This window comes from Ranitomeya variabilis, chromosome 5 (assembly GCF_051348905.1).
Source record: "Ranitomeya variabilis isolate aRanVar5 chromosome 5, aRanVar5.hap1, whole genome shotgun sequence".
NCBI lineage: Eukaryota > Metazoa > Chordata > Amphibia > Anura > Dendrobatidae > Ranitomeya > Ranitomeya variabilis.
In genome coordinates this window covers 74,007,346-74,022,042 of record NC_135236.1, presented here as the reverse complement: position 1 = coordinate 74,022,042, position 14,697 = coordinate 74,007,346, and the positions used below count along the sequence as shown (strand labels likewise).

The 14,697-nt window shown below is 43.3% G+C and overlaps 1 protein-coding gene across 7 annotated transcripts in view; it reads right to left on the bottom strand.

Moving 5' to 3' along the window:
* Positions 1-14,697, bottom strand: part of LOC143774550 (triacylglycerol hydrolase DDHD2-like) — a 112,828-nt gene that overhangs the window by 92,185 nt on the left and 5,946 nt on the right. For 2 of the 7 annotated variants that reach the window (XM_077262255.1, XM_077262256.1), the window contains exons 1-2: positions 4,041-4,166; positions 2,976-3,353 (exon numbers count right to left, since the gene is read on the bottom strand). The exons of 3 other annotated variants lie outside the window; for them this stretch is intronic. In XM_077262255.1, coding sequence (XP_077118370.1) covers positions 2,976-3,353; positions 4,041-4,151 — 489 coding nt within the window. In that variant the 5' untranslated portion in view covers positions 4,152-4,166. Of the gene's footprint in view, positions 1-2,975; positions 3,354-4,040; positions 4,167-14,697 lie in introns of those variants that run through there. 2 more of the 7 variants (XM_077262257.1, XM_077262258.1) reach the window with 1 other exon arrangement.

The following is a 14,697-nucleotide window of genomic DNA, read 5'->3' as shown; positions in this document are numbered from 1 at the left end:
TTGGTATCATAGAAAAAATAATTATTTTTGCATCGTTTTATTCTGGGGGCTATAACTTTTTTATTTTTTCGCTGATGACGCTGTATGGCGGATCATTTTTTTGTGGGTCAAGATGAAGTTTTCGGCGGTACAATGTTTATTGATATCCGTCTTTGATTGCGTGTTATTCTACTTTTTGTTCGGCGGTATGATAATAAAGCGTTGTTTCTTGCCCCGGTTTTTTTTTTTGTTTTTTTTTTACAGTGATCACTGAAGGGGTTAACTAGCGGGACAGTTTTATAGGTCGGGTCGTTACAGACGCGGCGATATTAAATATGTGTACTTTTATTGTTTTGTTTTTTACTTAAATAAAGAAATGTATTTATTGGAACCATTTTTTTTTTTTTTTTTTTTACACATGTAAATATTTTTTTTTTTTTACTTTTTCACTTTGTCCCAGGGTGGGATATCATGGTAAAGTGTCAGATCGCTGATCTGACACTTCGCAATGCACTGTATCAGATCAGCGATCTGACAGGCACTGCAGGGAGGCTTGCAAGCGCTTGCTGAGCAGGCGCTTGCAAGCCACATCCCTGCAGGAACCGGAAGGAGCCCCGCGGCCATCTTGGATCCGGAGCCTGCAGGGAAGAGGACGGAGGAGACGCTCGGAGCAACGCGATCACATCAGATTGCTCCGAGGGTCTCAGGGAAGCACACAGGGAGCCCCCTCCCTGCGCGATGCTTCCCTATGCCGCCGGAGCGCTGCGATCATGTTTGATCGCAGAGTGGCGGGGTTAATGTGCCAGGAGCGGTCCGTGACAGCTCCTGGCACATAGTGCCGGATGTCAGCTGTGATAGTCAGCTGACACCCGGCCGCGCTCCCCCTGTGAGCGCGGCTGATCGCGTTAGACGTACTATCCCGTCGGTGCTCATACGGGCCCATACCACCTCGACGGGATAGTACATCTAATGTCAGAAAGGGGTTAAAAATACTGAGACAAAATACTGACCAAATACGGACATGTGAATAAGGCTAAGTTAAAGTCATCTCCAGTTTCCTGCAGTGTGGCAATTTCTAAAGAATCCTGGACAGTTCTTATAATTGAGTATCTACAGACAATATTTCAATTCCCAGTGATGCAATAGTTTTCACCTCTCAAAGAAAACCAGGTCAAAAGTGACCAGTTTTTGCTCTTATTTTATTCCCACTGTTCCCTTGAGTATTCAGTCTTTGTGGGTTTATATATAATTAATTTTACCATCCAGCTACAGAGAAATGGATCTTTTTTTTATTATTATTTGCTGCTAATTTTTATGGTCTTTACAAGGGGGCGTGGCTCTAGGGTGACAATGCAGAGCAGCCTAAAAACACGCCCCAGAGGATCCTGTGAGCCACACCCCCTAGTTAAAGACTATAAAGCATTAGCACTATGTAAAAAGAGCTATAACAGAAACAAAGACAGACAAAAAATTCTTGGTGGGAGAAGACAAGTAAGAAGAGATCACGCGAAGTATGTACAGGACATGATCTAAAGGCATCTATTTAACGGAGTAGATGGGTAACGTAAAGGCTATCAAAATTGCAGCATCAGTGGCTTTACATTAAACAGTGAGTAAATTACAAACATAAGAATAAAAAAAAAAAAAGTTTAAAAAGTTATGTGCACACTGAGTATTTAAGAATTTTCAGAGCAAAAGCGCAATGTTTTTGAGATACGGAAAGTTTACTCTTAATTTCAGTTCCAAAAAAAAAAAAAAATCTTAAAAAAAACCTCTGTGCACATAACTCAAGTTAGAATCCGCCAGTAAGATATTAGAGAATTGATTTTAGAACCCAGACAAGCATTTTGGGTAAGCATTGACATACAAAAGCAAATTTTAAAGACATTGAAGGCCAACTATGATGCCTAAAATGGACACGGTTCAAAATTGTGCTATTAAGATGTGTATTCAAACTGGTGTTTCAAGCTCAAATTTTCAGACAAGATAAAGACTACAAATTCATACTCAACTGGTTAGATGTTAAATGACAATTTGTCCCCCTGAGGGCAATATAATGTAGGGACAGAGATCCCGATTCCAGAGATGTGTCACTTAATGGCTTTCTTGCTGTAGTTTTGGATAACAGATGTCTCAGCTGCAGCTCTGCTAGTCTTCTCAACGAGGAGCTCTGTCTAACTGCCATCTGTATCAACACACTATTGGTCAGAAGCTTTATGTCTACACTGTGCATAATCAATGTTGCCAGTGGGGGTTAGACAGAGCTCATCAATGAGAAGACTAGCAGAGCTGCAGCAGAGAAAACGGAGTATATCAAAACTACAGAAACAAGCCGAGTAAATGACATTGCACTGGAATCAATAGCTCTCAGACTGAGAAGTATAACCTGATGACAGAATACATTTAAGATGGCCAAAGACTGTATTCCGGCTGACCACGCTATTGTGGCTTTTCTTTAGCTGATATTATTTATGAAGTCACAAAGGCAATTTCTTACTAAGCAGATACATGCATCAAAAATAAAATACGGTATCAATTGATATGAAGGGGGAAGACAATGAAATTTTATTTTTTTCCACAATGCAAATTGGGATCAGCTGACTAATTTGTATGGGAGCCTCCTGATAGGTGGTATTTTAATGAGATAAGCCACCATCAAATGGTGTCTGGCAGTGGCTTCCTACCCTTTTCTAACCAAGAACACATGCACACTTTACAGTTCCAACAAGGTACTGAAGACATCTTTTCCGTAATTTGGTAAATTATTAATTGTTGAATCCACACCCAAAAATGAAAAAAAAAAACAAAGCAAAAAACATCATTAGGTGTAGCCGAGTACCCATATAGCCTACTCTTGTGGATTCTAGGATATTCCCTGGACTAAATTCTATACATCAAATTCTATTGCCTTATCTTCAGAAGCAGGATTTCGTGAAACACAGATGTAGAATTATAAAGCATTTTTTGGGAAAAACAAAAAACAACCAAACACTCACATAAATTTGGAGTTTTTGTAAGGAATGACTTATTGTAGGTGTGTGAACATTGACTCCCATCAAAGAAGCGGCATTCTGAAGGTCTTTCAGAGTGGTCAATGGCTGCAGCGAGAAATCCTCAACTAACCTCCTGCGTACTTGGCTGCACAGCTTAGGAGGGCGACCTGACCTCGGTAGAGTCTCTGTAGTGTGGTGGGTCTTCCATTTGACAACGATACTGCGCACTGTGCTTACGGGGAGAGTCAGTGCCTTTGAAATTTTTTTATACCCTTCTCCAGCTTTGTGGAGCGCTACAACTCTGTCCCGCACGTCTTGAGAAAGCTCCTTGTTCTTCATGTTGCTTTTGATGACCACCAAGGAACAGTACCCGAGGCTTATCTACAAGTTAAACAAACTTTAATTACACAGCGAAGAATATGGGTTGATTTCTAGAAAAAAAAGAGAGAAAGGTCTCTTATTTAAGGTGCCTGTACCTTCTACAATACTGATGGCAATGTCCAATAACTGCCCCTATATCAGAGCTTGTGTTGGCTTAATGAACGCTTTCAGTCCTAAACAAAGACTTATAAAAGGTCGGCCATTTTTATCTGTCGTGAGCCAGCTATTTGCAGGTCGCAATGCCGTGAGCACTTGTATGGCCAGATCAGAGGTGTACACAGCTATTTGTTCATTATGCAAGCATTTCAGCTGGGTCAATACGGAGCTAAACCCATTCCATAACATCTCTGATGGATGTGTTGGCAACACACAGCTGATTGATGAAAGTGAAAAAAAATAAAAATGATAATTTTAAACACGGCACTGGCACCCAACATAAACCTGTCATGAGTTAAGTCTACCTCTCCTGCAAGGCTGTAGAACAAAAGCGACAATACGTAAGCAGATGTTGGTGGGACAACACTCAAGCCTTGGACTCTACCAAAGTATCGGAAGTCTTTTCTAGGATCACGTAAGTGTTTGAAGGCCGAGCATCAACAAACAATGTCTGAAATAAAGTTCAGCATCTACCCATCACCTTCATTTTTGGCACCAATCAACTAAAAAAGGTATTGGAAAATCATTTACAGGATATATACAGCTTGTACCGATAGCCTGTATCTTCTGGTGGCCAAGCGACGAGGCTTGTGAACATGAGCAAGTCAAAAACGGTAAGAGATGTACGGAAATGGACATCATGAATGCTTACGGTGCCACAGAATCTACAAAAAAATAAAAACAAAACAGTGCTGTAAATGAAAGTTATCCTGGTTATACAACCCACAAGTTGACCAGAAGTGCTCGATCTAAGTAGCTTTATACATGTATGGTACATGGCAATCTTTGACCATGTCGTGCTGAGTCGAGCTGTCCATATGGTCATCGATTCTAATTGAAAAGTCTTCGAAAGGATATTGTAAATCCTAATGGAGAACTTAAACTTTGTAGAAATATTTAGTACTTAAAGATTTTTTTTTTTCCAACAGTGTAAGTCTACAATAGCTTCTCATCTAGACCTGACTGGAAGTTGGTGACTTGACAAAGACCTATCTATAAGGTTGAAACGTATCCATCTCCCTTTATTATGTGACACATTAAAAAAGATGAAGCTTGTTTGCTACTGTGGATGCAGTTATCGCTCTCTCTGTAAGTGATGGAAGAAACACAAAGCCGGAGAAGGGTACGAGAAAATTCCAAAGTGTTGGTCCACCACCAAGGTGCACTGTTGTTCTGGCTGCTTGCAGACAATCACAATCGTTAACTGTGGGACTGTTGATTCTTCATCAGCTCAACAATAGACATTTGGATGTATTGTAGACTTCGATACATCATTTGTGAGGTTTTCGTTTTAAGTAATCTTTAGTCTTGTATTTCATTTTGAACTGGTGGATTTTGCACCAAGTCAGTCAATATGGGATACAATGTTTGATGATTTGGCACAAATTCAAAAGATGATTATTCTTTAGGTTCTTTTGCACCTTTTTAGTTAACAAAAAAAATGATTTCATCCAGTAAATAATCTTTAAAATGTCAGGTACAAAAAAAAAAAGTTTGAAAGATTTTTATTCTTCACTAAGGTTCCGGAGTATAAATGAGCATAAATATTAATAAAAAGAGTCCAAACTGATGAACATCTGGATACCAAAACCACACACATAATGGCAAATTGACTAAAATAAAATAAAAAAAAAACAGAAGAGACCAAGTAAAGATAACTTTAAAAGGTCACAAAGTAAATACCGTATTTTTCGGCGTACAAGACGACTTTTTAACCCCTGAAAATCTTCTTAAAAGTCGGGGGTCATCTTATACGCCGGGTATCGTCTTGTACGCCGGGTGTATATGGTGGGTGGGGGGAGTGGTCCTGATGACGACGAGGGGGCGTCTCACAGGAAAGTGCGTGGAGTATCCCCCATTACCTCATCGTAGCGCTGCAGCGTGGGGTCTCTGTGCTGGGAGCGGCGGCTGCTGCTCCTCTTTGTGCCGCGTGGGTGCTGAGCTGTGGCGGCTCCTCTTCTGCAGTGTGGGGCCTCTGTGCTGTGGGGCGGCGGCGGCGTATTTTCATGCAGTCAGTCGGGGCTCCTCCGGCATCTCCTTAAAGCCCGGAGGCCCCGCTGGCAGCTCCATTGCTATGATGCGGTGGCCTCCGGGAAAATGGCCGCTGCTCAGATTCAGATCTCGTCTCCCGAGATCTCGGGACGAGATCTGAATCTGAGCATGCGCTGCCCCTAGCGGCCATTTTCCCGGAGGCCACCGCATCGTAGCAATGGAGCTGCCGGCGGGGCCTCCGGGCTTTAAGAAGATGCCGGAGGAGCCCCGACTGACCGCATGAAAATACGCCGCCGCCGCCCCACAGCACAGAGGCCCCACACTGCAGAAGAGGAGCCGCCGCCCCACAGCACCCACGCGGCACAAAGAGGAGCCGCCGCTCCCAGCAGAGACCCCACGCTTCAGCGCTACGATGAGGTAATGGGGGATAGTCCACTCACACTTTCCTGTGAGACGCCCCCTCGTCGTCATCGGGACCACTCCCACCCAAAAGGCACATTAGTCACCGGCCCTATAAGACGACATACGGCGTATAAGACCCCCGACTTTTAAGAAGATTTTATATTTTAACTGGAAAAGTTGGGGGGTCGTCTTATACGCCCAGTCGTCTTATACGCCGGAAAATACGGATAAAAAAAAAGTGTCTGTTAGAACCATTTTTATTGCAGAATAAGGGTGCAAACACAATAAATCAGACCCTATGTTTCTTCTTCTTCATGGTGCTCGGCATCCTAAAAATGGATTACCGTATCGGTTTTGGAAAATCAGTTTCTAAAGACTATTGAGGAATTCGGAGTTATGAGAGTAGTCATCAATTTTATATACTCATCTCTTAAGGCCACCATGCACATTAGATAAAAGATGTCCAAATCCAACAATTTCACAAGGACTGGCCTGTCATTTGATGTGTATGGAGGCCCCCAGACTCTCACCGACAAATGAGATTGAGGAAAATTAGCATTGAACAGTTGAACTTTAGCTTTCTTTTCGGGAAGATAAGCCTAGTTTTTGAATGAACATCCAACGGAGACAAGCATTCTTGTGTATGGGGGAGTATGGAAAGCTGTGGTGTGAACATCTCAGTGCTTTGTCAGAGTATTTCGTCCAGAAGCTGCTTGACCTTGTCTTCAAATGTAGAAATCTTGGCCCGAAGTTAGGAGAGAGCAGAAATGTTGAAATCGGTGCCATAGGTTAGGAGCAAAAGGCTCCCTATAGGGAGGGAGTACAACATCAGTGTTAGAGAAGCTATGCCGACGGGAACCTGTTCATAAACATAGGACATCGTAGATCAGACTTATGAACCAACACAGCCAACAGACCCACCAACAGCGCAGCTAAGCTGGAGAGCGGTCACAGGAGCCGCTTGTGTGCTAGAATCAGTGGCCATAGCCCGGCACAGGTAATAGAGGAAGACGATCAAGCTTCATTGTAGAAGCGGGGAAAGCTTGTGGGTCTAGGGACACTTGGATGTTACATCTATTTGAGCCCTAATATAACCTGGAGTTGTGAATAAATCGGCACCAGGGCCGACACCGAATTACTTGCAGGTAAAGACCTATTCACATTTCATAAAGTGAAGACATTTCGCAAAGATATGTCATAACTTTAGGATCGGTGGAGGACCGACCAACGATCTTTATTAATGGTGTAGATTTGTGTTCCCTTCACTGGTACATTTCCATCCACCCTCTACAGAACGGCACTATATGGGTAAATGTGGCCACAGATCCCTGTGCGGGGAGGTGGCCGGGAAACCTGCTGCGCAGAAAAAGAGAGAAGGGGACAGATCACTTCATCCCTTTACGAGATGGGAACACCCTTGAACACCAAAAACGTTGCTGGTTATTCACATCGGGAAATGGTGGTCTGACTCCGCACCACCAATTAGCCTCATATGAAGGTCCCCTTATGTCTCACTCACATCTTTGTTTTTTGTGAGGCATTTAAGAATGGAAACTGAAGCGTGATATGGGGGACACACAAGGCGCAGCACAGAAATGTCTGAGTGGGGAGTAATTCAAGCTGTAAAAAAAAATAAAGAAAATGAAGAACTTCTCCGAAGACCTAAAAAACAGCCAAAAATGTAGAAATAAAGAAAAAGTAAAACCAACTCATCCAAAACGTAGCTTTCAGGGGTTATTCCTCCCCCGAGATTGGAGCTTGGCATTCCTGAATGGAGTAGAGATATGCAAGCTCATCCTCCACTCCATTCATTGTCAACGTGACTATAGAAGAAAGTCAAATACAGTACTTAGCTATTTCAGGCTGTCCCACAGACAATGAATGGAGCAGAAGAGGAGCATCACACCTCCGCTGCATGCAGGACGCTCTAGGGGTTCTAGAGTCCTAATCTTAAGATTGTCATCCCCTCTCCTACAGCCAGGCACATATGGAAGAGGGCCCCTGTGCAAAAATAGTATATGGGCCCTTTGTAGTCAACTAATGGGTTTGTAACAGAAGCCGCTGTCGAACCTGAAGTGGACCCGCTACCTCTTGAGCCCCTTTGGCAACTGCACATGTTGCACCACAAAAACTTTTGCTGCCAATTTTTTATTTTTTTTTTCCACACAGTATATGAGGAATTATGCTTGTTTGTTTAGGGGGGGAGACCGATGCGGTCTGGTAAAAGGCTCTACGGAAATCCGGGTAGCACGTCAAAAGAAAAAAAAAAACGGACCATGTTTCATTAGTGATTTTCATCAGAGTTTACCCGAGTGTACGTGGGATAAAAAAAAAAGTCCTCCACCTTCTTCTAACAGTCCGTGAAAAATTGGAATTCACTCAGACGTCATCTGAATGCAGCCTGATTTTGCTCACAAGTCAACAAAGAAATGTAAATACCCCTCTAGAGATGAAAATTCTTTACAACAAATTCAGTCCCAGCCAACCCAACAAGTTTCGCCTTGGCAGGCTTCCTCAAAGGGCTGGGGTTATAATCGGATGTACAGTACAGACCAAAAGCTTGGACACACCTTTTCATTTAAAGATTTTTAGGTATTTCCATGACTATATAAATTGTAAATTCACACTGAAGGCATCAAAACTATGAATTAACCCATGTGGAATTATATACCGTATATACTCGAGTATAAGCCGACCCGAGTATAAGCCGACCCCCCTAATTTTGCCACAAAGAACTGGGAAAACTTAATGACTCAAGTATAAGCCTAGGGTGGAAAATGCAGCAGCTACTGGTAAATTTCAAAAGTAAAAATAGATACCAATAAAAGTAAAATTAATTGAGACATCAGTAGGTTAAGTGTTTTTGAATATCCATACTGAATCAGAAGCCCCATATAATGCTCCATAAAGTTTATAATGGCCCCATAAGATGCTCCATAGAGACACTGCGATAAAAAAAAAAAAAAAAAAAAAACAAACACATCTCTCCGTCGCTCAGGCCCCCGGCACTTTCAATATGCACCTTTCCTCGTTCCAGCCACCGCTCCGTCTTCAGCACTGACGTTCAGGCAGAGGGCGCGCACTAACCACGTCACTGCGCCCTCTGACCTGAGCGTCACTGCAGAAGAAGCTGAAGACGGAGTGGCGCCGGAACGAGCAGCAGGTGAATATCGTGCAGCGCTCCCCATTATACTCACCTGCTCCTGGCGCGGTGCAGTCCCCGCTTCCCGGGCGCCGCAGCTTCTTCCTGTACTGACCGTTACCGCTCATTACAGTAATTAATATGCGGCTCCACCCCTATGGGAGGTGGAGCCGCATATTCATTACTGTAATGAGCGGTACCATGTGACCGCTCAGTACAGGAAGAAGCTGCCGGCTCCGGGGAGCCAGGGACCTGCAGGGACCGAGCCAGGAGCAGGTGAGTATAATTAGACAGCCCCCGCTCCCCCTCCCCTGCCGACCCCTGGGTATGACTCCTCGAGTATAAGCCGAGAAGGGGACTTTCAGCCCCCAAAAAAATGGTACTTAAAAAAAGTGTGAAAGAACTGAAATTATGTCTTATATTCTAGGTTCTTCAAAGTAGCCACCTTTTGCTTTGATGACTGCTTTGCACATTCTTTGAGATACTGATACTGAATTGAGATACTGATTTGGCTTTTATCCCAAAGTCATCTTGCACGACTCGTTAAAGGGTTGATTGTGACTTGCAGGATCGCTACTTCCAACAGGTGGCGCTATAGAGTTTAAGTCCTCTTTTTCTCTGAAAAGGCAATTTGCATATTTAATTTCCTAGAGGAGCATTGCACGGCGAATAAGCCTCCTTACCTTGACAAGCCATAAGGAGAAACGATACCCCTTAGACCCCAGTCCAGAGCCTCTCACCTAGCCAAATCAGTTCTCATGCTTCGCACGGACGAGGGCCAACAGCCCGAAACACCGTGTCTGCGAATTGAGATACTGATTTGGCTTTTATCCTAAGTCATCTTGCACGACTTGTTAAAGGGTTGATTGTGACTTGTAGGATCGCTACTTCCAACAGGTGGCGCTATAGAGTTTAAGTCCTCTTTTTCTCAGAAGAGGCAATTTGCATATTGCACACTCTTGGCATTCTCTTGATGAGCTTCAAGAGGTAGTCACCGGGAATGGTTTTCACTTCACAGGTGTGCCCTGTCAGGTTTAATAAGTGGGATTTCTTGCCTTATAAATGGTGTTGGGACCATCAGTTGTGTTGAGCAGAAGTCTGGTGGATAAACAGCTGATAGTCCTACTGAATAGACTGTTAGAATTTGTATTATGGCAAGAAAAAAGCAGCCAAGTAAAGAAAAACGAGTGGCCATCATTACTTTAAAAAATGAAGGTCAGTCAGTCCGAAAAATTGGGAAAACTTTGAAAGTGTCCCCAAGTGCAGTGGCAAAAACCATCAAGCGCTACAAAGAAACTGGCTCACATGAGGACCGCCCCAGGAAAGGAAGACCAAGAGTCACCTCTGCTTCTGAGGATAAGTTTATCCGAGTCACCAGCCTCAGAAATCGCAGGTTAACAGCAGCTCAGATTAGAGACCAGGTCAATGCCACACAGAGTTCTAGCAGCAGACACATCTCTACAACAACTGTTAAGAGGAGACTTTGTGCAGCAGGCCTTCATGGTAAAATAGCTGCTAAGAAACCACTGCTAAGGACAGGCAACAAGCAGAAGAGACTTGTTTGGGATAAAGAACACAAGGAATGGACATTAGACCAGTGGAAATCTGTGCTTTGGTCTGATGAGTCCAAATTTGAGATCTTTGGTTCCAACCACCATGTCTTTGTGTGACGCAGAAAAGGTGAACGGATGGACTCTACATGCCTGGTTCCCACCGTGAAGCATGGAGGAGGAGGTGTGATGGTGTGGGGGTGCTTTGCTGGTGACACTGTTGGGGATTTATTCAAAACTGAAGGCATACTGAACCAGCATGGCTACCACAGGATCTTGCAGTGGCATGCTATTCCATCCGGTTTGCGTTTAGTTGGACCATCATTTATTTTTCAACAGGACAATGACCCCAAACACACCTCCAGGCTGTGTAAGGGCTACTTGACCAAGAAGGAGAGTGATGGGGTGCTACGCCAGATGACCTGGCCTCCACAGTCACCAGACCTGAACCCAATCGAGATGGTTTGGGGTGAGCTGGACCGGAGAGTGAAGGCAAAAGGGCCAACAAGTGCTAAGCATCTCTGGGAACTCCTTCAAGATTGTTGGAAGACCATTCACAGTGACTACCTCTTGAAGCTCATCAAGAGAATGCCAAGAGTGTGCAAAGCAGTCATCAAAGCAAAAGGTGGCTACTTTGAAGAACCTAGAATATAAGACATAATTTCAGTTGTTTCACACTGTTTTGTTAAGTATATAATTCCACATGTGTTAATTCATAGTTTTGATGCCTTCAGTGTGAATGTACAATTTTCATAGTCATGAAAATACAAAAAAATCTTTAAATGAGAAGGTGTGTCCAAACTTTTGGTCTGTACTGTACATCAATAACATTGATATTTGCCTTATGATTTATTGTGGAGCCACAGACTGCAGCCGTGAACAGTCAGTATTTCTAGTAACTGATTAGGATAGCTAATATAAAGTAGGAATCTCCAATTTAGGAGTCTGATTGCAAACAAAACAAACAATACAGGATCACTCTAGCAAATTTTAACGTTATTGACTTTTTTAATTGAGATTCAATAAAAGTCATGTTTTATCACATCTCTTAACATGGGGTCAATTTACCAGTTTGAGTAATTTGCTGTAAATTATTTTTTTCACAGACCTATATACTTGCATTTCCGATTTTGTTCGACCCTCGTATCAAAATCAGATACGTCTCTGTGATTTTAAGAGGACCACTTGGTCCATGAAATATCGCGAACATGTCAATGACCCCTTTCAATAATATAGGTACGAGTGATATCTGTGAAAAATACAGATTGAACTTTTAAGGGAAAAAACGGGAGTCTGAATGAGGCTGAAGTTGCAAGCTGCTAGCGGGAATGTCACAGACGTCACGACAGTTCAGTCCGGCTGTACACGGAGCCTCAGTGACCGTAGGTATCTCGATGACGTCACCGCCAGTCACTGAGGCTGCGCTCGCAGCAGTTCATTCCCCAGTGGTTCTCAGCCTGGACGGTCGCATCTTGGCACCGTCCAGGTTGAAAACTGTTTTTCTCCCATAGATTAGGGACATAATGACAGACAGGTATGGTATATTGTTGTTTTATTATTTTTGGTTTATTACAGGAGATCGAGGGCTTCGGTGGAATTAGGCGAGGTCGTAAGTATGGTTTAATTGAGATTATTAAAGGAGTCTGAGTCATTTTTTCAAATAAAGGACTTTATTCCGGCTGTCTTTATTTATAATACAACTATAGGATTAGTAATGGATAGGTGTCTTATAGATGCCTCTCCATTACTAAGCCGTGGGCTTGATGTCACATGACAATACAAAGGTGACATCAACCCCACAAATATGAACCCCACTTGCCACCACTACAGGGCAAGTGGGAAGAGCCGGCAAAGCATCAGAATTGGCGCTTCTAATAGATGCGCCTTTTCTGGGCAGCTGAAGGCTGCTATTTTTAGGCTGGGGCGGGGCCAAATATCCATGGCCCCTTACCAGGACCCCAGGCCGTTTTTCTAAATTATTTATTTAAATAATTAAATAATATGGCATGGGACCCCTCTTTTCTTGATAACTAGCCTTGCTAAAGCTGAGGGTTGCAGCCTCCAGCTGTGAGTTTTGCCTGGCTGGTTAACAAAAATACAGGGGAATCCAAACTTTTTTTTATTTATTATTATTTACAGAGCAGAAGCGGCTGATGAATACTCCCATCCGTCGCTCCTGCTGTCACTGTTATTAGCAGCAGCAGGTGTTGGATGATGGGAGCAGTTGTCCCATCAGCTGATAACAGTGACTGGAGGTAAACTTTATACCTCCGATCACAGTTGAGCACTCCCTTTGTCTTTTTACAGCGTGGGAACCACGGCTCTCACCAGCGGGGATGATTTCACCACCGATCAGAAGCGGTGTTTGCCGCGCTGCCATACACAAAACAGCGCGACAAACACTCAGCGTTCAGGTAGCCGAACCTGAACAGTAACACGGACTTCCTGGTGAAGTCCGTGCGCAAACAGTAGGTGTTTGTTACGGTTGCCGAACTTTACTGTACGGGTTCGCCCATCTCTACTGTTTACATCCAATCTTGAACATATATGCAAATGACACAGGCGCAAGGCTCGTTGCACAGGGCCGAGCGTTGCAGGTGATGTAACCTGCCACCATTACTTTTCATATGGACTTTACACCGTGTTCCAACTTATTATGCAAATGCTACTTTTATTCCGATTTTCCTAAATGGTGGATGCAGATGTGTCTGTACAAATGTTCAATTCAACTGTTAGAGGATAAATCACATTTTATTTGACAAACCTCCCTATGGTAACAGGATTTTTATCAAAGCAAAAAAAAACACCCTCAAAATGTGTTGTTCCTAATTATTCTGCACAGTGGAGTTGTAAAGAACTGAAAATGGTCATTTGTTGAATTTTCAGCGTTAAGCGGTCACATTTACTGAAATCAAAAACATCTTAACAGGTTTCATGTTAACATAGGACCCCTTCTTTGATATCACCTTCACAATTCTTGCATCCATTGAACTTGTGAGTTTATGGAGAGTTTCTGCCTGTATTTCTTGGCATGAAGTCAGAATCGCCTCCCAGAGCTGCTGTTTTGATGTGAACTGCCTCCCACCCTCATAGATCTTTTGCTTGATGATCCTCCAAAGGTTCTCTATAGGGTTGAGTTCAGGGGAAGATGGTGGCCACACCATGAGTTTATCTCTTTTTTGCCCATAGCAGCCAATGACTTGGAGGTTTCCTTGCAGAATGAGATGGGGCATTATTATGCATGAAGATGATTTTGGATGGCATCGTTCTTTGTTTTGTACCATGGAAGAAAGTTGTCAGTCAGTAACGCTATATACATTGCCAAGGTCATTTTCACACTTTCAGGGATCCTAAAGGTGCCAACCAGCTGTTTCCCCATGGTTCTGGCCCTAAACATGACTCCAAGATATCACAGCATGGTTGGAACATGGTGACCATCCAACAATTCCTGAAAATTCAAAGCCACCGGCAGCTTCAAATACCTGTTTGCTGGTTTGAAATGGTAATTTAGCAGCTGCTTTCTTAATCTGATAAATTTGTCTGGCAGAAACCTTCCTTATTATGCCTTTATCTGCACAAACCCATCTGTTCTCTGCATCAGCCACAAATCTCTTCACAGTACAATGATCTTGCCTAATTATAAATCAAATATCGAATGTTTTCATACCTTGCTTATGCTTTTTGACAGCAGATAGATCATATTTCTTTCCCATGTGAGCAGTTTTATAATTTTGAACATCTTTCTTAGGGCTCTTTAAGACGTCAGTGTGTCCGGCATGTGTTGTGGCAGTTTTCACACGTACTGGAGGCACTTACACAAGTAGACCCATTCAAGTGAATGGGTCTGTGGACATGTCAGTGTGTTTCCATGGACCATGTGTCTGTGGGCAAAATACGACAACATGTCCGTTTTTTTAACAGCACCACGGGCCCCAAAAAGGCCCGCTCACACGTACACTCATGATACACGGACGACATCAGTGTGTCATGTACTGGCGCCTGGGAATCAGCACTCTACCCCGGTGCCGGGTGCTGAAGACATCTCCCATCATTCTCCCCAGCACTGCCGGCGATCAGCACTAGCAGGGGACAATGTTGAAAG